Source organism: Macaca mulatta, chromosome 7 (genome assembly GCF_049350105.2).
Source record: "Macaca mulatta isolate MMU2019108-1 chromosome 7, T2T-MMU8v2.0, whole genome shotgun sequence".
Taxonomy (NCBI): Eukaryota; Metazoa; Chordata; class Mammalia; order Primates; family Cercopithecidae; genus Macaca; species Macaca mulatta.
In genome coordinates, this window is record NC_133412.1 from 31431452 (window position 1) to 31456214 (window position 24763).

At 34.6% G+C, this 24763-nt stretch overlaps 1 protein-coding gene across 1 annotated transcript in view; it reads left to right on the top strand.

The window, feature by feature from the left end:
• Positions 1-24763, top strand: part of UNC13C (unc-13 homolog C) — a 653225-nt gene that overhangs the window by 141345 nt on the left and 487117 nt on the right. The window contains exon 3 of the mRNA XM_015142282.3: positions 295-359. Coding sequence (XP_014997768.3) covers positions 295-359 — 65 coding nt within the window. The remainder of the gene's footprint in view (positions 1-294; positions 360-24763) is intronic.

Here is a 24763-nt window from a genome sequence, read left to right on the forward strand (position 1 = left end):
TGACTGATTCATGATCTTTATTGCACATATCAAGTTTTAAGGGCAAACAGCATTTGGAATATGACATATTTTCCTGGACTCTGCCAGTGCATTTGTTTAAATGCTGACAGCTAATTTCAAAACGTGTACTCATAAAAACATAGCAGCTTTGACTTGGAGCTGACCCTGCTTAGCATCTGTCATACTAGGTGTTACATGTGTAGTGCAGTTGACCTGTGTCCCGATTTCATGTACATAAAACTGTAGTATGCTAAAAGCCTGTTTGTTTTGTTTTTCTCTCACTTTTCATTTAAGGCTCGAATAGTAAGCGGCAATGATTTGGATGCTTGCAAATTCTCTGCACTCCAGGTGTGTGGTGGGTAAGTATCTTCATATCTTTGTAATTTATTCCATTCATCAATGGCCCTTGGCTGTGCTCTCAACATATATGCTTTGAATGCAGGATGCTGCATGATTAACTAGGCTCATTGTTACTTTATTTCACAATAAAGTCAACATTACAGTGTTTTCTTAAAAAAAGTTAACTCTAAAATGATTCTAAAAATATGAATATGTGTATAATTATATATATATGTCAAAATCACCTAACCAGTTTAACTGTTAACATTAACATGACATACCCAAATACAACCACATACTTTTACATGATTGAATTCATATTGATACAATTAATGCTCTCTTTCCATTTGCTTGTTTTCATAATTATATATGTGCATGAACTTTTTGATATCAATAACTCAATGAATGTAATCTATACTATTCTTTTTCACAGTTGCGTAGTATTACATTTAACATAAGTATCAAAGTATTTAAAATGTAATCACAAAAATCATGTATGAAATTTATTTTCTGTGTAAAACATTCAAGCAGTCTCGTCTTTAATGGTAAAAGTTACACACTGCCATCAGTGTGGCATGAATGTTCATAGGCATTTTGCTGCATGTTTGCAATACATATCTATGTTGATATAAAATAAGTAGTTTTGCATGGTGATATTTTTTGCATTTTAACATAAAACAGTCCACTCCGTGTAAATAAATAAGCATGAATTTAATGCTGACTTCGTATCTATGCTGTTATAATTGTTCTATACATAATGACTCACTTAATCTTTACAATGGCCATAAAAGGTAAGTACTATTTTGACTCTCTTTTTAAAAATGAGGAAACCAATCCACAAAGCGCTTATGAAATGTTTCCTTAAGACAGCTAGCGAGTGGCAAAATCAGTATTCAAGCTCAGTTAATCTAATTCCAGAGCCTATAATCTCAATTGAAATGCCTCATTGCCTCTGCAGCTTGCTGTTCTCTTTTTTTCCATTTAATAACAAATGCCTTGCAAAATTATCTACTTTATTATTTTGAAGTGGTGCAAATATTTGAAAACATTCATACAACATGTTTTATTCTTCTGTTGGTGGGTTTTCAAAATTATTTCGAATTCATAATTGTAAATTATGACATAATTGTAGATACTACGGTAAATATAATAGATTTTAAAAGTGTAATTTGTGGATCAATGCTTATACACAGTTTTTATATTCATATATACTTCTTTATATATGAATATATAGACATATCTATATAATTGATTACATATCTGTCTATATAGATTTTTTTTTTTAATTGAGACCAGGTTTTGTCATGTTATTCAGGCTGGTCTTGAACTCCTGAGCTCAGGTGATCCACCCACCTTGGCCTCCCAAAGTGCTGGGATTACATGCATGAGCCACCGTCCCTGGCCAATAATTTAAATCTATATACATACATATGTATATTAGAGGTTTTATGCTGAAATTTGAATACATTGATGTACAGTATAAATAGAAGCAAAATTTAGAGCCATGTTTTAGTTTTTTTATCTAGGCAAAAATTTCACAGTTCTGTTTTATAATGCACTCAGTTTTTCAAAATAATTTTATTGTTAAATACATCCACATGCTCCTACTTATTTCAAATAAAATATTTGTAAGATTTAAAGTGTTAAATTTAAAACTCCCACAAATTAATATATATGTATCATTTTTATTTTGATTTTTCCAAATAGAAGTGATTAAGATGTTATTTCTGTTACATCTTTAACTTCAATGTCCTTGAAATAAACATGTGAAGAATTGCTCTCATTCATATTCTAATGTTAAAGTAATTTAAATAAGTTATAAAACCAGTTGTGGTAAAAGATCACTATGAATTATTCAGAGAAATTAAGGTAGTAAATAAACTACTGTCTCTACTACAACACCACGAATACTGCGTCTTTAGGTTTACCAGCAATAATAATTTGACAACTAGATAAAATGTTTGTCTTAGGAAATAATTAAGTTGAATTCTAATTTAATTATGAAAAATGTTGGTACATAGTGTCACGCACCTGGAGGTTTATCTGAGTTTATGATGTTATAGATTCTGCACCTCCTCCTCACCTACAGCATCTATCACTTTGTAAAAGTTTGATTTGCTAACTCTGTCTAAATATGGACTTAATCCTTGTCAGAACGAGAGTTAATCTATATCCATGCTTTTGTTAAGCACATGCAGTATAAATGTCTGGCTAAAATAGTTTCTCTTTACATTTCGAATAGATCTTTCCACACTGTTACATTTTCTGAAAATGCCTCTTTCAACGACTTTCTAAGAGATTTTGGAACTGTGATAGTATGGGAAGGGGGTGATAGCTTTCAGTCATCAAGACAATTTATCATTGCCTGAATGCTTATTTTAAAGAACTGGAAGGATACATTTACATATGAGCCTTCAATCACAGGCTCTTTCAGAAAGATGTGCTTATTTTAATTTTTCTATAAATATTTTAAATATATTTTTAAAATAAAATGAAATACGATTTAAATATAACAACTTCTATCATCCTAAAAAACTATGACTAGGGCAGAATTTCAAAATATGGAGTCATTACTTTTCTATTACAATGCTGCTAAATTCTTCACTTTTCTACCTTTGCCATCCCCAATCAGTTCAGAGCCAAACCACATTCATCCTTTCCTTAGTTTACTCAAGTGTCAATGAAAGAATAATCTATACACAGTAAAACAAATTAATAAGCTATATACACTGAAACCAGATAATGAAATTAATAATTCTGCTTTCTGATTTCTGCTTAGCTGTCTGTACATTTCCTATAAGTGTTGGCAGAAAAGACATGGTAAATTTCATTCTGTTTTTCCTATCTGTGACGATAAAAGTTCAGACAGGCTCTGGGGAAAAACTGGAAGAGGGAGAGAGAAGAGGTGACAGAAAAATAAAAGGGGCAAGAGAAAGTGGGAAGGACACATGTTTTGGTGAAATCAATGAATTTAACATTTATACCCTTGAGTGGTTTTATAAGATTTTGTTAACTTTTGTCATCTGTGTCAGCAAGGAGTCATACACAAAGCACACAGCAACTCAGTGTGAAAAGTACAAGAGGTTTATTGGGCAGAAATGTCTCAGAGATAAAATGGAGAGATAGCAGAAGTAGGTGAGAAGAGCCGTTGGACCATGACACAGTTCTTACGTTTGCGAAAGTATATGGAGTAGGAAGGAGAATTGGGTATGAAAAGCCTGAAATTGACTATACTGAGGATAAAAGAAAGTCATTCAGACAAATGGAGAGAAAAGTTTGCTTACTAGTGGAGTCTTTCATTGGGTACAAGTGGCCAGGTCTATTATCTCCACCAAGTTTAGCCATTGGTTGGGAGCAGCTCGGGGAGGGTGTAGCCTCGGGGTGAATGCTGCAGTGGATACTGCAGGTGTGGCAGCTGGAGGCTCTTACCCAACTATCCTGCTGTCAGCAGATTCTCTCTAAGGGGTATCTGAGTGATACATGCCCATGGTTACACAGCATCAATTTGATGAAACTACTTTTACTCAATGATAGTGAACAGAGTCACATGAGTACCTTCTCCAAATGTGAAACAAGATTTTAATTAGAATAACACTCCTTTGGTGCTTTCATTGTATATGACTTAAGTTTCCCTTTCCCTTGACATTTGTAGTTAGAGCTCCACTGGTTGAATTATAAGAAGCATTGCAACGTGTGTGTGTGTGTGTGTGTGTGTGTGTGTGTGTGTGTGTGTGTGTATGTTGGTGTTTGTCTATTCTCGAAGTACCAGACTTGCATGCACCACAATTTGGGCAAGTCTATAAAACAGTGGTAGGATTAGGGAAAAACAATTTGGGGAGGATGTTATCATCTGTATTTTCTTTCTTCACTAGTGATTCAAATTCTTCTCTGCAGTACGGTTCTCATGGCACTAAGTTCCTTGAGCCTATGTGAAATTCCTCTGTCCATGGTTCTGATCTAGGTGGGTGACTTCTGTTCAACCTCAATCAGAATGATTGAACCTTTTCAGGAAAGAGGCAGTGGTTACAGAAGTGAAATAATGCAGACAGATAAAAATGAAGAGACACTGTTAAAAGGAAGGACAATTATCACCAGGAACAACTATCTTGGTAAATGTGAACAAGCTAATTTTCATCCAAAGTCCTATACAATTCCATTGTTTTTCTTAAATTTACCTTAATTAAAATACCAATTTTTGTTTCTGTTGTAGAACCCAATGTCAGCTAGGTTGTTCAACATATGAATAAAGCTGGTTTAACATATTTTTAATTTTCTGTCACAGTACTGACATTGGTTTTTTGTTTCTCTATAAAGTTGAGATTACATACTATCCTCACACCCTCTTCCTCTTTCATAGTCTTGACTTCCATGTTTAGCCAGGGTCTAAAATCTTCCACTTAGCATAGAAGATAAAGTTGTTCCTACACTCCAGGGACTCTTCACTTAACTTTTCTCATCACAGCAGTCTTCTCTCTCATAGCTGAGAACATTTTATTTCAGTTCTTCCTATCAAGTCCACCAATTTGATTCTTCCCTATTCCCTCAGATAACTTTCCTATTTTTCAAGGGTCAGAAAATCTCCTAAGCCTAAACATGGGCTGTTTCCACTGAATTTTCTTGTGAGTCAGTGGTTTACCCTACATCACCATCCCTGCATGCTCTGAACCAGGTTTGCCGAATATTAAGAAAATGACAACCCCCATATAACACAGTGTTTTAATCATGGTGACAGGTCACTCTTTGTGTTTGGCTTATGGTTTGGCTCTGTCACCTAAATCTCATCTGAAATTGTAATCCCCATATGTCAAGGAGGGACCTGGTGGGAGGTTATTGGATCATGGGGGTCAGTTTTCCCCAGGCTATTCTCATGCTAGGAAGTTCTCATGAGATCTGAGGCTTTAAAAGTGTTTGGCAATTCCCCCTGCTCCCGGCTCTCTGTCTCCTGCTGCCGTGTAAAATATGACTTTCTTCCCCTTTGCCTTCTACTAGGATTGGAAATTTCCTGAGGCCTCCCCAGACATGCAGAATTGTGAGTCAGTTAAACTTCCTTTCTTTATAAATTACCCAGTCTCATGTTGTGTTTTTATAGCAGTGTGAAAATGAACTAATGCGGTCTTTGACCTTTTAGTTAGTTATTTTTAGGGAGCAGCTTCCTTTCCCTCCAGAGAACTTGGTATAGAAGGAGTTCACTATAAAGTTAGGTAAGAGTGAAATAAAGATTTCTATTTATTATAAGGCTTAACAGATGCAAACATGGCCTACTTTAATAAGTCATTGTTGTATAGCCAGTGAGTCACCATGCCCATATTTTTTCAACTTAATTGTATTCACATTACCATTGACCTCGTTTTAGTCCTCAGTACCTTTTACTTAGGCAGTTGCAAACTGATCTTCTGAGACTGATCTTCTAAACCATCTTCCTTTGTTAATTTCTTCTTCCACATTAAATCTAATCTCTACACTGTTAAAGATCAATGCCTTTAAAGCACGGGCCTTTCTACTTAAATATCTTTAATGACTTTTCTTTTTCTTAAATGTAAAGGACAGTTGGCCCTCTGTATCTGTGGGTTCTATATCTGTGGATTCAAACAGCTGTTGATTGAGAATATGCTAAACAATAATAATAAATGGCAATGAAACAATAAGAAACACAAATAGAAATTCAAGACCACAACTGTTAATACAGCACTTACATTGTATTTGGTGGTATAAGCAACCTACAGATAATTTAAAGTATATGGGATGATGTGCACAGGAAATACACAAATACCGTGCCATTTTATATAAGGCAGTTGAGTGTCTGCAGATTTTGGTCTCTGATGGGTGATCCTGGAACTAATCTCCTGTGGATACCAAAGGATAACTGTATAGGTCTTTTCACATGGTTTTGAATATCTTTCTTGATTTCTGTTTCTCTCTCTTTTTACTGTGGTAAAGTATTATCACTGTTTTTAGTGTTTCTATTTTTTTGTATCAGTCTGTAGCATATAATAGTTTGATCAGTTGCATAGATTTAACAAGATTCTTGTCCTCCAACTTGATTTTAAATTCCTAAGGAGTTTAAAATAAGTTGACTTGCTTAAATTATTACAGGAGAAACAACCCTTGACATCTCTTGGCCACAATCATGTTGGGCACAATCATGCCACAAGGCAGTTGCAGCTGCTAGAAAGGAGCCTCGTGTTTGTCTTCAGGGAGTACGCCCAATCACAGACTCTTGATTGTATCATGCCTGTTAGTCCTCAGCACCCTGTCTGCAGTCCTCATGTAGAGCAAACACATAATATCCTATGCACAAAGGCTTAATCTAGACAGAGAGTTTCTTAATAAGGAAAACAGATAGCCACAAGGCCATCAGCTTTCTAAAACCCATGAATCAAGGAGTGATTGCTGAGCCATTAGCTTCCTGTGGTCAAGAAGACTGCCTGTCTAGTTTTGGCCTGCCTCCAGCTCTCTCTAGTCTCAGGAGCACCTGATTATCTTCTCTACTTAGAAAGTCATAAGATCATTAGGTTAGCTTTTGATGTCAGCTACAAAGACCAGACATTGGGGTGACTACTTCAATGTGTGGATCTATGAGACCTCACAACCACATTCCCATATTGAGTGGGAAATAGACTTTGGCATAGCATCTATGAAATTAAGATAAACTTTACTCTCTGTAATCTTAACCATGCTTAGTTAAGCCATAGCTTGCTTGAGGTAGATTATAAACAATTTCTGTTAGGCATACTTTGTTCCTAAATTTATGGTGGCAAAATCATCATAAAACTGACTCAGGAGATTAAAAAAAATGGAGCTGTCATCCTGAAGCTACTAATAGCTCATAGTTCACCAAGTTGTAGATTGGCACCTTTTTGATCACCTCACTTTCTGGCTTGGGTTTATAGCTTAACATTCTTTCTTACTCAGTGGTAGACCATAAACCTAGGAAAAACACTTGACTATTACCCACAGTTGATCAGGGATACTGTATAAGACTCCCGCATCTTTCGGTAATATTAGAAAATAGGTCCATCCATCCTCACACATGGATAAGAAACCTGTCATCTATTCTAATAGAGGCCGTCTTCTGAGCTTTAGGAGGCTGACCATAAAAAGTTGTTCTCCCAAATCACATTTTTTACTTCCATTATTTAATAGTATTTAAGAATATGAAACCTCAGGATAATCCTAGGTGTAAGCCAGGAGAACCTCCAATTTTACTCATTGTATGAAAGCGACTTACTTTCTTTCTTTCTTTCTTTCTTTCTTTCTTTCTTTCTTTCTTTCTTTCTTTCTTTCTTTCTTTCTTTCTTTCTTTCTTTCTTTTTCTTTCTTTCCTTCTTTCTTTCTTTCTTTCTTTCTTTCTTTCTTTCTTTCTTTCTTTCTTTCTTTCTTTCTTTCTTTCTTCTTTTCTTTTCTTTCTTTCTTTCCTTTCTTTCTTTTCTTTCTTTTCTTTCTTTTTCTGAGATGGAGTCTCACTCTCACCCAGGCTGGAATGCAGTGGCATGATCTCAGCTCACTGCAACCTCCACCTCCTGGGCTCAGGTGATTTTCCTGCCTCAGCCTACTGAGTAGCTGGGATTCAGGCACATGCCATCATGCATGGCTAATTTTTTTGTATTTTAGTAGAGATGCGGTTTCACCAAGTTGCACAGGGTGGTTTCAAACTCCTGAGTTCAGGCAATCTGCCCGCCTCGGCCTCCCAAAGTGCTGGGATTACAGGAGTGAGACACAGCGCCCGGCATTTACATTTCAGATCAAGAGATTCCCATGACCCCACATCCCTTTCAAGCCACAAAGCAGATAATGGCTCTACTTTGGGGAAGGAAATCAGAGCTGCCATCAACTCTGACAACTTTCCTTTAGCCAGTTCCTGGCACTGGAGCCTTCCATAATTGATCTACACAGCACTGGTTGGCTTCTTAGAAAGGGCCTGCTTTTCCTTTCATCTTTAGGTGACTGCCAATAAAAACACACTCAATAGGAAATTTACCTTTCCCTGATTTCTGTGAGCCACTAACTCGACCTCATAATATTTGAGATGTACTTTAAAAGAACCCCAAATCATGCACTTCCAAAGGACTAGTATTTGGTAAGACCATCTCATTATTAGTGATACAAGTTTCATCACACACCCAACTCCCAAGGCCAGTCTGTTCTCAATTAGAAAACTAAGGCCATCAACATAAGCTTAAGCATAATACTACTTCTATCTCCTTACCCTCATGAACTCATTCACAATTTTTTTCTCACTCCAAGGTCTATATCTCAAGCCAGTGCTGGTACTCTCTTCTGGCTTTGAGTATCACAGGAGTGCCAACTTAATACAGCAGCAAGCAGGGCCAATCCAGCCTCAGAAAAATGAAATTGCTAGTTAAGAAACTTGTTTTTGAGAAAAAAGTGTTATATTGAAACACATTTCCTTCTCTGTTCAATTTGCTTATTCAACATTTATATATTACTATACATTTCAGCTCTTTATATATCAGATTCTTAATCATGACCCCTAAGTCTCTATGGCTTAAATTTATTAGGAAATTAATGAATCTTAGCTACATCAGAGAGTCAAGCTTAATCTTCTAGTGCCTTCCAGATATTCTTTGAGTTTGAAGAGTAGCAAATTAAAATCACTGATACATCCTTTATGAAGGCAGTGTTTGAGTAGTCAGTCTTAAAGTGGTGCAAGTTTAGTAACTACAGAAAATATCATCTGTTATATTGAGCAGAATAATCACTTGTGTTAGAAAATTACCAGCTATTAGCTGGGAAACACTGAAAATAACCCCACTAAATAAGATGGAAAGTGTAAGAAATACCATGTTTCCTACACCGACTGGTTCTTTCCAAGCTGTAATTGATATGGCTATTGAGCACATCTAATACATATAAAAGTCTTAGAGAGAAAAAAAAGAGGAACACTGAGGATGATCATTGTATTTTCCAATTAGGCATATATTGAGTATGTTTTTAGATATATTTTAATGAATAAATACCTTATTCCATGAAGGTAGATGACATAGATTCCCTCTTATAGACAGACTATATAGTAGTGTAAGAGAACAATAAAATAATCGCTGCTAAAAATGTGTGCTACTGCTGCTATACACTTGTAAATAGTAGAGATGCTATTCTCTACTACTCACTTGTTATTTAAAATAACAAGTTGGCTTAATCCATATATTTTCTTAAATATGAAACAGCTTGCTCTAAGAACTGCACTGTAATTTTCAGATATGACAAAATCTAAGACTAGCAGATTAAGAGTTCTTAGTTTTTAGTCTGTCTTAACATTTAGAAAGAGTATAAAATAAAATAATTAAGCAACACTTTAGATGTCATTTAAAGATGGTCTATCTCAAATTCATAATTATTATAATATAATAAGTAATACTTTTTGAAATGCTGCAATATAACAGACCCATATCTGAGCATTGTTTAACATTACTTCCTTTAATTCTTGTAGCAACTTTTTGAGGTAGGTATGATAGTTATTATTCATATTTTACAGATGAGGTAATTCAGGAATCCAGACACTAAGCATAGTCAAGATCAGTGACAGTATCAGAGCTGAGATTTGAACTAGATCTACCTGACTTCAGAATTTGATTGCTTTGCTATTATGCCAAATTGATACAATTTTACAAATCAATAATGCTCATTTCTGGATCTGTTCTGTTAAATATTGTACTGTACACTTACATTATATTTTAAATTTAACATTACATTATGTATTGATCTGAAAAGGTTTCTCATTATATGTACCAAATAAATGTAGATCTATTTCTAGATTTCGAAAATATATTTGCAAAGGAATTTCAGGATATCTCCTTGAAAAATATGACTTAGATAAACTAATAATAGGTTGAATGACTGGACCCAAGGTGTGATAATTCATGATTGATATTGTACTCAGGGGTGGAATGACTCAGGAATTGCCTTTACATAGATTTTTAAAAATTGGTATATAATAGAGGCACATATTTTAGGGGTACCTGTGGTATTTTGATTTATTCATATTATGTGTAATAATTAAACCAGGGTAATTGAAATATTCATTACCTTAAACATTTTTCTTTATGCCTGGAATATTCAAATTATTCTCTACTAGCTATTTTGAAATATATAATAAATTATATATTGTTGTAGTTACTCGACTGATTTATTGAGCACTAGGTCTTATTTCCTCCATCTAACTATATTTTTGTACCTATTAATCTCTCTTCTCCCCCACCTCCCCTCTATTCTTCCTGGCCTCTGTTATTCACCAATCTACTTTCTATTGGTATTTTGATACATATTGCATTGGATCTGTAGGTTGCTTTGGCATATTACATTTTAGCAATATTACATTTTCCAATCCATGAATATGGATTTAGATTGTTTTTAACTGGAAAAGATAAAAATATAAAATACATACTTAAACAATTTGAGGGTGACATATACCTGGGCAAAATAACTGGTATATTAATAATGGAATTAATGTCTAAAATATCTTAGCATATTGCAACCATGAGCTGAAACTAACAAGATGGAGTATAAATGGTATATTACCCAAGATAACCCAGGTCATGATACAGTAATTAACACCTACCAAATTTCAGTATACTAGTTAAATAAAATGTTATTTCTCATCCATGCAACATTTCCCTTTTTTCCCCTTATTTCTCAGAATTTCATCATGCAACATTTTCAATGCATGTAGATACGAGGAGGGTGCACTTTGATCTTCATAGTTGTTCAGGGAACCATGCTGACAGAGGCTTTGCATTCATACACGCTGAATCTAAGAAAGGGAAGGTTCAAGTGAGAATTCGTGTTAGAAGTCTTTGATTATTTAAAAGATTAGGTTATAAAAGGGACTATATTGTCCTGAGCTTCCCAGTGGACAGAACGTGGATCATTGAAGAAATTGTGTATAGGCACGCTTCTGACCAATATAAGAAGATATTTCCAATCAAGAGCTGTCTTTTTAAATACTAAGTTTCCTACTGCTAGAGATTTTTAAATAAACTAGGTGCTCAGTTGTTAGAAATATTGCACAAGGAATTTAAATATCAGATGATTGATTATTTAAAACCTATTCCAATCTTAATGTCCTATCCTTATATTGTATCATAATATAGTAACTGTATCAGTTAGATATTGCCATGTAACAAACCAGTCCAAAACTCAGTGGCTTAAACAATGAATCTGTGGGTCTTGTCTGCATTCATTGATGCATGTATGGTCAGCCGAACAGGGGCCATTGCTCACATTTCTGGTGGCTATTTGGCTATTATGGAGCAGGGGCAATTGGGCTGTTATTCATCATCCAGCTGGCCAAACCAAACTTGATTATATGACAGTGACTGGATTCTAAAGGAATAAGTGGAAGCATGCAAGGCCATGAATCCAAAACTGGAACTGACAGCTATCACTTTTACCACATTCTATTGTGAAAACACATCATAAGTCCCACTGAGATTCAAAAATGTGGAAATAAGGCTCTTTTTTTTTTATAAGAGGAGTGAATGATGCCATTTTTAACAATAGAGTATAATCATGTATATTCACAAATAGTCTTCAAATATATATTTTCCACAATTAAAGAAAATAGAATATCATTTCATATATTTACTTCCACTTAATTATTTGTATTTTAAATAATGAAAAAATAGATATTGCCATGAAAACATCAGAATCTCATTTTCAGTAGTACCTAATTATTCTGTTACAATACAGGACAAAGAGAAATTTACTTTCCAGATACGTGAATGAAAGTGTTCTGTACATTTAAGAGAAGATGTATTTCTGATTTGGAGTCTCAGTGCAGACTTTATGGAGAAGGTGGAATTAAATTGGGCTTAAATGTTTGGTTACAATTTTGACACATGGATATGGAAAAGAAAATGTAGACCAGGAAGCAGTACAAAACTTGAGTTGCATCATAGACAAGAAAGTAGACAGTAGTATGTCCAATCATGTGGAGGAGAGAAGTGGAAAATGTGTTGGGAAATGTAAGTTGAAAGTTTGAATGCCTGACCAAAGATACTAAATATATTAACCTTTGAATAACATATTTCTATCATTTGAAATACCTGCATCTTGTAAAAAATGACTCAGCTATTCTGGTCAAACAATAACTGCAGGGTGATGGTGACAATGACAGGGAAGAAACTGATAGATTTGAATTCACAAGATTGTATGATTTTCATTAACTAGAGCAGAATCATCTGCCAAAATCTTAATTTTTAGAAAGACATTAGTCTCCAGAAGCAGGTGCACTTGGGTATAGCAGACATCTTGCTTGCTTTGAGAATTTTTACACAACTCTGTCAACCATGATAAGCATCACTGTAACTCCTGCTCATTATCTTGAGGCTTAGACTCTAAGGTGCCAGGTAGGAAAGGCCAAACCATGGGATTTGTAGAAGAAGCCATCACTGCTCAAAATCATCTGTATAAATCTTTTTATACAAGATGGCATCATCTGCCATATAATCTTTACATATAAAGATCTCTTCAGGAAACAATACTTGAAACAGTTATTCCGGAGTCAACAACTACAGAATCTTATAATTTAGAAGCTTCTCCACATTTAACAATAAGTTGCATTTATTTGTATCAAGTGTGGGAGGTACAAAGCTATAGTGCAAGTGTCAAGGAAATCATGGATTACCTGTAACAGAGTATCCTTTCCAGGCTAGAGCTGAGACTCAGATTTGTCCAGTGTGACATCTGCAAAATCTCTTTCCAATGTATCTGTTTGCTTTCATTGGTTTACACAGGGTCTGAGAATAGAGAAGCTGGACAGTGCCTGCAACTGGGGTTCAAAACTAGACATATTTGATGAAAGACTGTGTCAATAGCAGTGAAATTGATGGACAACAGAATTTTTGAAAGGCACATAGGTTTCCTGTGAGAAGTCTTATCAAAAAGGCAAAAAAGAGCCTGGGATGGCAATTCAGACTCAGCAGTTAGAACTAGAAATCAGAGGAAATAAGTTCTCATTACTCTGTGTGTGGGTGGGTGTGGCCACCCTGGTTGTATAAGTAACTTTTAAGAAGGGAGAAAAGGGCTGTATGTGAACTTGAGCTGTTTCTCTAGGATCATGGCAAAACTGCTAAGTTCCCCTCTCACCAAATTGAGTGCAAACCAGCCATTGGTTACAAATTAGAATTAACACTAAGTGAGGATGAATAATGTCTTTGCCTTTTCCATTTAGTCAATGGGACTTGAGAAGGGAAAATTCCCACACTGCTTCTGAGGAAAAGACACATAATAATGTGATATACTGACAAATAGTAGAACTTCAAGTTAGATGGCCTAGTTTTAAATCTTGACTCTATTGCTTGTTAGCTGTGTTTGGGCAAGTCATTTAACCTGTGAGTCTTAATGCTCCATTTGAAAAATGTAGATTATACTCATAATCACATTATAATATAATCGCAAGATCATTTAGTATGTTTTAACTTTCTTTTTGAATCTATCACACATAGAAAATAATCGTTTAATAATACATTATTAAAAGGTAAATCATTGCTCATGGTGATCAGAGGTAGGGTTTCTTGGAATTGAAGGGTTTCCTAGGATGCAGCAGTTTCAGTGCTAGAACCAGGAAATCCCTGAGCAAACCAAGATGAGTTGGCCACTTCATGAGTTTTGAGAGACTCTAGCTACCCCAACAGGCTGCTCAAAGGGTTCTTCTGAGATCAGCATAGCTGTGAAATGTGTATACTTCACTAGAAGCTCTCATTTAGATAATTAAATATGTTTCTATCTACTCCTACTGGTCTTCTGCCTAAAAAAATGTATAGATTCAAGCGTGGAAAAATAGTAATTGCCTACTCCAGCCCTCTGCTTGGCATATATCTTTAGCCATAATTGTTTACCCCTTGAGAACAAGAAAGTCATATCTCAAGAAACTCATCTGCAGACAAAGGGATAAAGAAGAGAGAAGCCTCAGGATAGAATGGTAAGTTCTTTCTAGAACTGAATTGAGTTGTGAGAAGGAGCAACTTTTAGAACAGAAATTTGTTTTATTGCCTATTTGAACAAATAAGTAGACCTCATCAGAGATTTTTCCCCTTCTAAACACTTTGATGTTTGACTGAATACATGGCAGATGCTGCCAAACTTCTTCCTTTTCCATGCCTGGTGCAGTGTCATTTACTTCTTTAATATTAGCTCTTTTTATTTTTTTTTAACTTTTTAGAAATAGGATCTTGCTTTGTCACTGAGGCTGGAGTACAGTGGCACAGTCATGGTTCACTGCAGCTTCAATTTCTCATGCTCAAGTGATCCTCCTACCTCAGCCTCCCAAGTAGCCGAGACCACAGGTACATGCTACTATACCCAGCTAATTAAAAAAAAAAGTGAAGATGGAGTCTCACTATGCTACCCAGGCTGTTCTCAAACCCCTGACCTCAAGTGATCCTCCCGCCTGGCCCCTAAGTGCTGGGATTGCAGGCATGAGCTATCACACTCAGCCAGTATTAGCTTTGTTATCTGCTCAGCTGAGATCAGCCTTTTTTCTTTCTGTTATTGCAAACTGGGACATGGGCAGGATTTTAGTTTGCTATCTTTGGCAGGAGGGCCCACTTTTCACTGGAGTTAAAGCTAGATACAGATCTTGGCACTGCTTAGAAACTTGACACTTGCTGTATCACACCATTAAACATCTCCCTGCTGGCAATGTGTCTTACTTATTATACTTTAGCTATTTCATGCTCACTATTGAGCAGGCTACAATAGAACTGTTGAGTAAACATGCTGATTCAATAATTTCGAAGTTTGACTAGTATTCAAATTCTTTGTAGACCGCAGACCAGGCAAAATGAACATGGTAAATATCTTACACAGTCTAAATACCAAAGGATTTGAGTGGAGAGGAAAACTAAAGGGAGACTATACTATTTTTTTTATTTATTATTATTATTATTATACTTTAAGTTCTAGGGTACATGTACATAATGTGCAGGTTTGTTACATATGTATACTTGTGCCATGTTGGTGTGCTGCACCCATCAACTCGTCAGCACCCATCAACTCGTCATTTAAACCAAGTCAACACTTTATTAAGGATACACCAAGTACAAAAACACTGTTTTTTGTATGGGTCTTTTTTGATTAGAAAATGCAGATGCCTAAGGCACTCTTTCCTTGTGCTTGTTGTATTTAGCTACGAAGGTAGTTAAAAGGATCAGACAGACAAGGGACCACAGGAACTGCAAAGAAAAAACAGGTGTCCCTGTGGCTAAAATGTGTCTTAATAATCTAGCATTTAAGGGCCTACTTCTGGCATGAACAAACACTTGGACATGGGAACTAGTGGGTCAAGTCTGGTAGATGTTTAAGGCTCATGGGGGTAATACTGGGACAAAAGGATTTTGAAGATAGGTGAGTGCCAGCCTGGAAAGACCTTGAACATCAGCTAAGAGACATGAAGATTTTGCCTATATTTACTAACCTGCTTTTGTAACTTCAAATATCTGGAGGATATTCTGGTTTACCATTACATAGTAGTGCACTAGAGAGAGGATTAGAATTGTTAGAAGGCAGGGGAAGAGTAATACATACCTTCCTCTTCCCTTAGTTACTATTAAATTATCTGCCTATCCTATCCTTCCTTGGGCAAATCATGCATTGTAGGCTATTAGAATTCAGCAAAGGCATTCAAGCCATGAGTTTAAAAATTAAACCTTTGTTGTATGAAGATTGAGGTAGAAGGAATATATGATACATCATGGAAAACAAGACAATTGGAAGACTTTTGGAATATTGACAAAAAAGGACATAGAAGCTACTCTGTCAGAATAAATAATGATGCTAGCTTTAAGCATGTTTTACTTGGGAAAAATATGAAATGGATAGTTAAATAGAAGTGTTAGGTAGACTGTTAGTGAGGATCTAGGTCATGGGAGAAAGTTTAGGATTGGTATAGGGACGGGAGAAAGTTTAGGATTGGTATAGTGATTTGAGATTCAACTCTACAGAAGTGATAGCTAGATGAAAATGACAAAGAGAGCATAGAAATGTAGACTGAATGATTGAGAAAGAAGGATGTTATTACACCCTCCTAACAATGCATACTAGGTTCATTTATATCAAGCAACAGAAAGTTATGACACATGCCTGTTTCATAGAAACTATGATAAGTTGTTGATCACTCCAGGATATCCTTTACTTACTTATGTTCCAAAAAACTAAATTACAAAGATCCAGAGTCACTTACAATCTTTTTTTATTTAGAAACAATCCATGATCTTCAAATTGGGTATAAGACTCTGATGTCTGGAATAAAGTTCTTGCTAAATAGCTATTCAAACGTATAGTTGTGGAAAAGCTTCCTAGTTTCTCTAAAATGATTTTTATATGCATAAGTAAATAATTACACTTTTCAACTCGTTCAGTTGCTATCAGTATTAAATGAATTGATGTATGTGAACATTTAACACAATTTATGACATAGAAAACAAATGTTTTTTTTACATGTTGGTCATTAGTAATTGTTTCTGGTTTGTAAATATATTCTAATATCTATATCTCTAATATATTCCTGATAATTAGTTTAAATTTTTATGATAAAGCTATTTTAATGAGAATGTAAGTAATACACTCTTTCAAATGTGAAAAATCTCTAAATTTGCACATTTCTTTGGAAGGTTGATACCTTAGCCTGAAAGGGGTTGGGAAAGCCATTGTGAATAACAGGACAACCTCACAATTAAACAAAAGAGCTCTGTTGTTCTACATTGAGTGGACTGTTGTAAAAGAAATATTAGCTTTTTTCTTTTTAATTCTTTTTAACTCTTTAGAAATAGGATCTTGCCCTGTCACTCAGACTGGAGTACAGTGGCACAGTCATGGTTCACTGCAGCTTCAATTTCTCATGCTCAAGTGATCCTCCTACCTCAGCCTCCCTAGTAGCCGAGACCACAGGTGCATGCTGTTTGTTCTATACGTAGTCTCAAAGTTTATTCTAGAAGTCGAATAATAAACAGGAACATTAAGCTGGCCAATTTGGACACAGAGAGTGGAGATCTTGGGCTTGTATGTTAGTCATAAAGCCATGACTTTCTACCAGGTACATGGACACCATTTGACAGTGGTACAAGTCCACTGTTTGACAGTGGTAGGCCAATCATTTTGTCTGGTGAAATAGTAGCTGGCCAATTTAAATATTTATTAGTTTAATCATATTTTAATTTACTGGAAGCATTAATAACAACTGCCAGAATTTCTCTTATATTGGGAATAAATATCTCAATATTTATTTCTATAACTTCAGAGTTGTTCTTGTTTTGGTGTTTTTAGGTTTTGGTTTATATTAGATACAGTAAGCCTTTTGTCAATTATCATTAAAATTTTGAGTTTTTTGGCCGGGCACAGTGGCTCACACCTGTAATCCCAGCACTATGGGAGGCCAGGGTGGGTGTATTACTTGAGGTCAGGAGTTCCAGACCAGCCTGACCAACATGGAAAAACCCTGTCTCTCATAAGAATAAAAACAATTAGCCGGGCGTGCACGTCTGTAGTCCCAGCTACTCGGGAGGCTGAGGCAGGAGAATCGCTTGAACCTGGGAGGTAGAAGTTGCAGTGAGCCGAGATCGCACCACTGCACTCCAGTCTGGTCTGGGCTACAGAGAGGGACTCTGTTTCAAAAGAAGAAAAAAAAAGGGAGGCCGAGGCAGGAGGACCATGAGGTCAGGAGATCAAGACCATCCTGGCTAACACGGTGAAACCCCATCTCTACTAAAAATACAAAAAATTAGCCAGGCATGGTGGCGGGTGCCTGTAGTCCCAGCCACTCGGGAGGCTGAGGCAGGAGAGTGGCATGAACCGGGAGGCGGAGCTTGCTGTGAGCCGACATCGCGCCACAGCACTCCAGCCTGGGTGACAGAGCGAGAGTCTGTTTCAAGAAAAAAAAAAAGACTTTTTCCAAGCAATTACATAGTCTGTGCCTTAGAGGGATTTGTGATTTTGCTGAAGCACAAATTTATGTTGGTCATCCAGCATTCTTATTTTTTTGCTGCTTTTGCTCTCTAGTCATTAGGAAATTACATATGATAGAGTCATATTGTTACTCATAAAGTCTTGTGCATGTGTGTACGTGGCTGATGTCTACTGTTTAGGATTTGTTTTGCTTTTTCTTACGGCAGATGATCTATAACTGCAAAAGGGTTAAGGTGAACTCAGGCAAGTGACTAGATATAATCCCCAGTAATTTCACTAAAAGGCAGGGACTGGTCCATTTCCTTGTCTGGTTCTGTCTACTGCCAGTTACCTGTGATTGCAGAATTTAGAGACCTGATTCCCTTGGCTTGTGACAGTATGCAATCATGGATAGACAGAGCAGAAGCCATTCAAAGAGAATACCTGGGCAGCTCTTGCAATCAGGCAGAGAACATATGAAATATCGTGGCCTCATACTGAAAGATTTCCTGGTAAGGAAATTTCAAAAACTCTCTCCCCATCAAGTACAATCTGATATTTTGTCACCTTCACTGTCTGAATAAGATTCTTTCCATCAAAACCAGAGTCCTGCTTTTACATTAATTTAGCCTATTATGTCCTCTATTCTTTGAGACCAGCTCCAGGAAATAGACAGTTCCTTGGCTATTAGTGAGAAAGATTTCCTGGAACTTTCTCAATCTCCTTCCATTGCATACAATACAAACTACCTTATTCTTTAGTTAATATGACTTTTAGTTTCCATTTAATTCATTCTCTAAGATCTTACAGAAATGTATTTTTTTTAAATCTCATGTTGGTTTAAAATAGTTCCCTGAATAATCCCTTATTAAAACTCAACAAGATTAGGCATGAGAGTGATATCAAGAGATAAACAGATATTGAATAATGCAATGTCACTGAGGTTAATTTTGTTTTTTTAAACTATGTTCCCTGAATAGGTGAGACAAGATAACCGTAGATAAAGTTGTGCCACGTTTTAGGATTTTCTTTTCTTCTGTCTCACTTCTGGCAGTAGACAGCATGATGGCCCTGCAAAGATGTCTGCCCCTTCATTCCTCAAACCTGTGAATATGTTCCTACCTTACATGGCAAAAGGCACTTTGCAGATATGATTGAATTCAGGATCTTGAGACAGGTTACCCTGGATTATCTGAGTGGGCCCAATATAATTACAAAGGTCCTGACAAAAGAGGTGTCAGTTTCAGAGAAGATGTGATGATGAATGGGAAGCAGAGACTGGAGAAATACAAAAAAGGGGCTATTAGCCAAAGACTGCAGGCAGCCTCAACCTCTGGAGCAGGAAAAGACAAGGAAACAAAATCTCCTATAAAGCTGCCAGAAGGAGCAGAGCCTTGCAGAGACCTTAATTATAGGATTTCTGGCCAGAATTGTAAGATGGTGAATTTCTGTTGTTATAAGCCATTAAATTTGTGATAATTTGTTACAGCAGCAATAGTAAAGAAATATATTCTCCGTCTATTTTTTAAATATATCTAAATCATTTTAAAACTTTACCACCAGAGTGCTTTGCATCTTTGGGAACACCCACTCTTCTTTTTAGTTACCTTCTTCTACCCAGGATGTTTGTTTTATAACTAAAGCCTGTTGTGCAAATTTACTGCCATTACTTCCTGAGGATTGGGATTGCTTTTATCATCAATCTAACAGAAGTCATTTACCCAGTGTCTGCTAGGTGCTTTATGCTGTTCGAGGTATTATTTTAATGTATCCTCTTCTCTAAGAGATCGTAATCTCTTTTGTAATCATGAGTTGAAGAATAATTTTGGAGAGTGAAGTTACTTGGAATCAGAAGAAATAATTATAGTGTTTTCAATTAACTGATGTAGAAAGAAATTTCTAGCTGAAGAATTATAGTTCTCAGAATGTAAATCATAAGCCTGCCTGATTATGAATTTATGGGATGAAGAAGACTAGAGAGCTAATATACACTATGAATAATATGGCTGTAATAGTGTTTGGTATAGTGGGAATTTGCTAAGAGGGTAGATTTTAGATGCTCTTACAGAAAAAAAGGGTAACTGCAAAATGATGCTTGTGTTATTTTGCTTGACTGTAGTAACGATTTTATTATGTGTAAGTATATTAAAACATCCTGTTGTATACCTTAAATATATTCAGTTGAAGAAAAGGAGATCTACCGAGCTAAAGGTAATTATATGCAAATAGTTAGACTTTATGTGTAGTTTAAATTATGTCTAATCTATACACATGTAATTTAAATAATCTAACTTGAATACACTTTAAAATGTGTTTATGCTTCGTCTTTTTAAAAAAATTGTAGTAGCTATTAGCCACAAAATTTTTCTTAAATGTAATAAATTGTATATAACATTTTCCTAATTATATTGTGTATCATTTGCTATACCAATGTAAACCAAATTAAAAACACTGTCTTCATCTCAGACAATGGGGCTTGACCAAGTATTTGTGTGGATACAATACATAAGTAAAAAAAAAACTCAATAAATAAGTAAATAAAACATCAGTAGGACAGTGCTAAAATTAAAACAACAGAACATGAGGCTTACATCTAGGTGAGAATAGGTATTGCAAGTGGCTACAACATCTGCTCTGTCACTTCAGCTGGGCTTCTAGAGCCATCGGCCTCTTGTAGGGTTGCTTTCACTAAACAATTATGGAATGTAAATTTGCAGCTCAGTGTCAAGTGTTCTGGATTGATGTAAACGATTTGGGTTTAATTTTTCTCAGAACCGTCTGGTTGGCACTGAAGGACTAGAAAAAAAGGACAATTCTATGGTTTCTAAACATTAAAAAATCACAGACAGCTCTAGTATTGGAATAATTTCATCATGATATTTTATAATTTGAAATTTTAGCTAATGAAGCAACAGTTGGTTTACCTGTAGGTTTTGATGTGTCTCATTATATTGTAAAATAACTTTTATTAAAATATGCAAAATATAAAAACAAAATCACTTGTAAAATCCTCTACCCAGAGGTAAGTAGAGTGGACAGTTTGTATATGTGTGTTATTTTAAAATCAATACTCATTTTAAAATTTCAAAGACTCTTGAGTGAAGTAAGTTTAAAAAGTCACCTTCCCGTTGCTTCCAGTCTCCCCTTTCCCACTTCCAACAGTGAACCGCTGTTTACAATTTTTGAATACTCTCCCAGAAATACTTTAAAGAAATACCTGTGTGTTTGTGTGTGTATATATATGATTTTAATAAACATGAAATCATGTTGAGTACAATACTTATAGCTCTATTTTCACCTAAAGGTGTTAATAACAATAAATAATTATTATGTGTATATATTTGATAAATTCTGTAAGAATATGGAAAAAATGAACTGTTATAAACATTATGTGTCAGGTACTAATATTTTTTTATCCCATTATTTCATTTAATTCTCACAACTATATTAAGTGATTCCCATTGCTGCTATTTACAGATGAGGAAATTGAGGGGTAAAGAGGAAGTCTAAGGCCACGCAGTGAGTAAATGACAGAGCTGAGTTCTGATCCCAGCCCTGTCTTACTTCAGAACTTAGGTATTGTAGTTCTTATGTCAACAAACAAGTTATCATCTTTATATACTTTTGTAAAACATTCAAATATAATAATACAGCATAATTTATTTAATCAGCATTTTAACATCAGGTTTCAGGTTACTTCATTTTTATTATTGTATGTAATGTGTTTTCAAAAGTATTGCTCTAAATTATTTCAAGTATAATTACTGATTTAGTAAATTGCCCTCAACAAATATTTTATTTTTAAAAATTTTGTGTTCATGTTATAATTTTCTCTGCTTCCCTCTCTCTTTTTCTGTCTTCCTTTTTTTCTCCCTCCCTTCCTCTCTTTTTCTCCCTTTCTTGCCAATCTGAAAGGTCAAAATGCATCTCATTTTGAAAATTTATATTATTTTTAACAGATGAATTCAAAATGTTTGCTTATTTCTTGCCATTTGCATTTGTTATTTTGTGATTGTTCATCTATTGTTCTCATCACATTTATCTTCTGTAGTAAATTATCTTTATTAAGGTTTGTAGGAGTTATTTATGTATTAAGAGTATTTTCGGCTTATGTTTCAAAGTCACTTTTCCAGTTTATCATATTTTAAATGTTATTATAGCATTATTCATCTTGAACAGATTTTTATTTTACTAAATCTATCCATATTCTCTTGATTTCTGCCTTTACATCATGCTTATAAAACTATTCCCAACACAAAAATTATGAGAATATTTGCTTCCAGTCTTCTTATAGCAAACAATTGTATATTTAGCCTGTATTGATTTATTTGAATGTATGGTAGGAGACATGAAAAAACATTACTTATTCAATTATTTATTTATTACCCTAACATGTCTTAAAAATATTATTTCTCCAAATATTTAACATTTTCATTATTTATAATATTAAAAATTATATATATTTGTAACCAAATCATGTTTGATTATTTCTGAACTGTTCATTTTCTATAAATTTCAGTCCAATATTATAGCTTTTTAAAATAAGTATAAGCAATTAGGCAAGAAAAATGGCACAAAGATTGGAAAGGAAGAAACAAAGCTGTCTTTATTTGCAGACAGAAGGATGATTTGTATAGAAAAATTTAAGGATTCTGCAAAACAATTACTTGAACTAATAGTGATAGTAAAATAGGGTTCAAGGTTAATATATTAAAATCAATTTTATTTTTATCAGCAAACAATTTTAAAATGAAAATTTAAGAATTTCATAAAATTGCATCCCAACACATAATATATATAGAAATAAAATTTAAATGTAGTACAAGTTCTGTAACCTAAAAAACAAGCATTAGTGAGGGAAGTTAAAGATGACTTAAACAAACAAATTTGCTGTGTTAGTGGATTAGAAGATGCAATATTGATAAAAAGTCAGTTTTCTCTCATCTAATCATTGGATTCAATGCAGTCCTCCTCTTAATCTCAGCATTATTTTTCATAAAAATTGACAATCTGGTTCTAAAATTTACATGGAAATATAAAGAACTTGAATATTCAAAAGAGAAAAATGAACAAAGTTTGAGGACATACACTGCCTGACTCCAAGATAGGTTATAAAGTTACAATAATCAAACAGTGGTAAACTGCTACGAGAGTGAAAGATATGAAAGCAATAGAAATACACCCACATAAATATGGGCATTTGATTTTTGACATAAATGACAAAGCAATCCAATAGGAAAAGAGACTCTTCAACAGAAGGTGCTAGAATGAGTGAAATGAGTGAAAGAATGAGTATTCAAATAGAAAGAAAAATAAAATGGAACAAAATCCAAATCTCAACCTCTAACTCACACCATACACATACAAATAAATTCAAAATCTATCATATTTTTAAACGTAAAAGTTAAAACTAACAAATCTTTAGAGGAAAACAAAGGACTGGTATGCAGGGTATATAAAAAACAAAATCCTACAACACAATTAAAAAAGTTAACCCAATAAAATATGGGTCAAAGGCTTCAACTGTCACTTCAAAAAATATATAGGAGTGACCAATAAGCATATAGAAAAATGCACATCACTAGTTTTTAGAAATATGAAAATTAAAGGCACTATGGGATACTACCATACACCCACCAAAATGTTAAAAACTAAAATAACTGACAACATCCAATTATGGCAAAGATATGGAACAACCAAAACTCTCCTACAGATAAAGGGAGAACTTTACTTTGGAAAGTGGGATGGTTGTATGAATAGATATGTGATAGAGCAAGTGTAGTAAAATAATTACGGTAGAATCTAGGTGGTGAGTATAGGTTATGCGTTTAAACATTTGTTCAATTTCGTTGAATGTTTGAGATTTTTAATAATAAAACATTAGAAAAGTGTAGCTTTAAAATATACTTGACTAGAAAGTCAGTTCCCATGGTTTCTTTAAAAAAAACTTTCTTTAAAAAGTTGCTGGCTATTTTCACTTATTTACATTGCTGTTCTCCAAAAATATCATTCTGAGATTTGTTTGGACTTTTGTTTATTCAGATTAGTGTGACAATTTCATCAAATTTCAACAGCTGAAATATAGTTATGCAATGTGTAATTTGATGTTTACGTTCATTGTTAAATTTGTTGCTATTCCATATTTCTGGTTCCTTGTATGATTGGGATCTCACCCATTTTTACTGTAATTGGTTCTTTCTAATACAGATGCTCTTTTAAGAGTTTTCAATGTTCAACTTTTATATGCTACAAAGCAAAAGTGAATCATTCTGCTTATTAATATTAAATAGAAAGAGTTTTTGGCCACGGTCATTTTATTCTTGGACAGCTCAGATATGTCTTGCTTCCTGTTCTTGATTATTTTTGAGGTACTTTATGAATAACCCAACGTGTCTGTTAAATTCAACAGTGGTGTGAGGGCCAAAAAATTAAGAACTTTAGCAGAGTTCTAGGATTATATTGGAAATAAAAGGAGAAAAAATCAGAGAAAACAAAAAATAAAATATAATTATTACATATGCATATA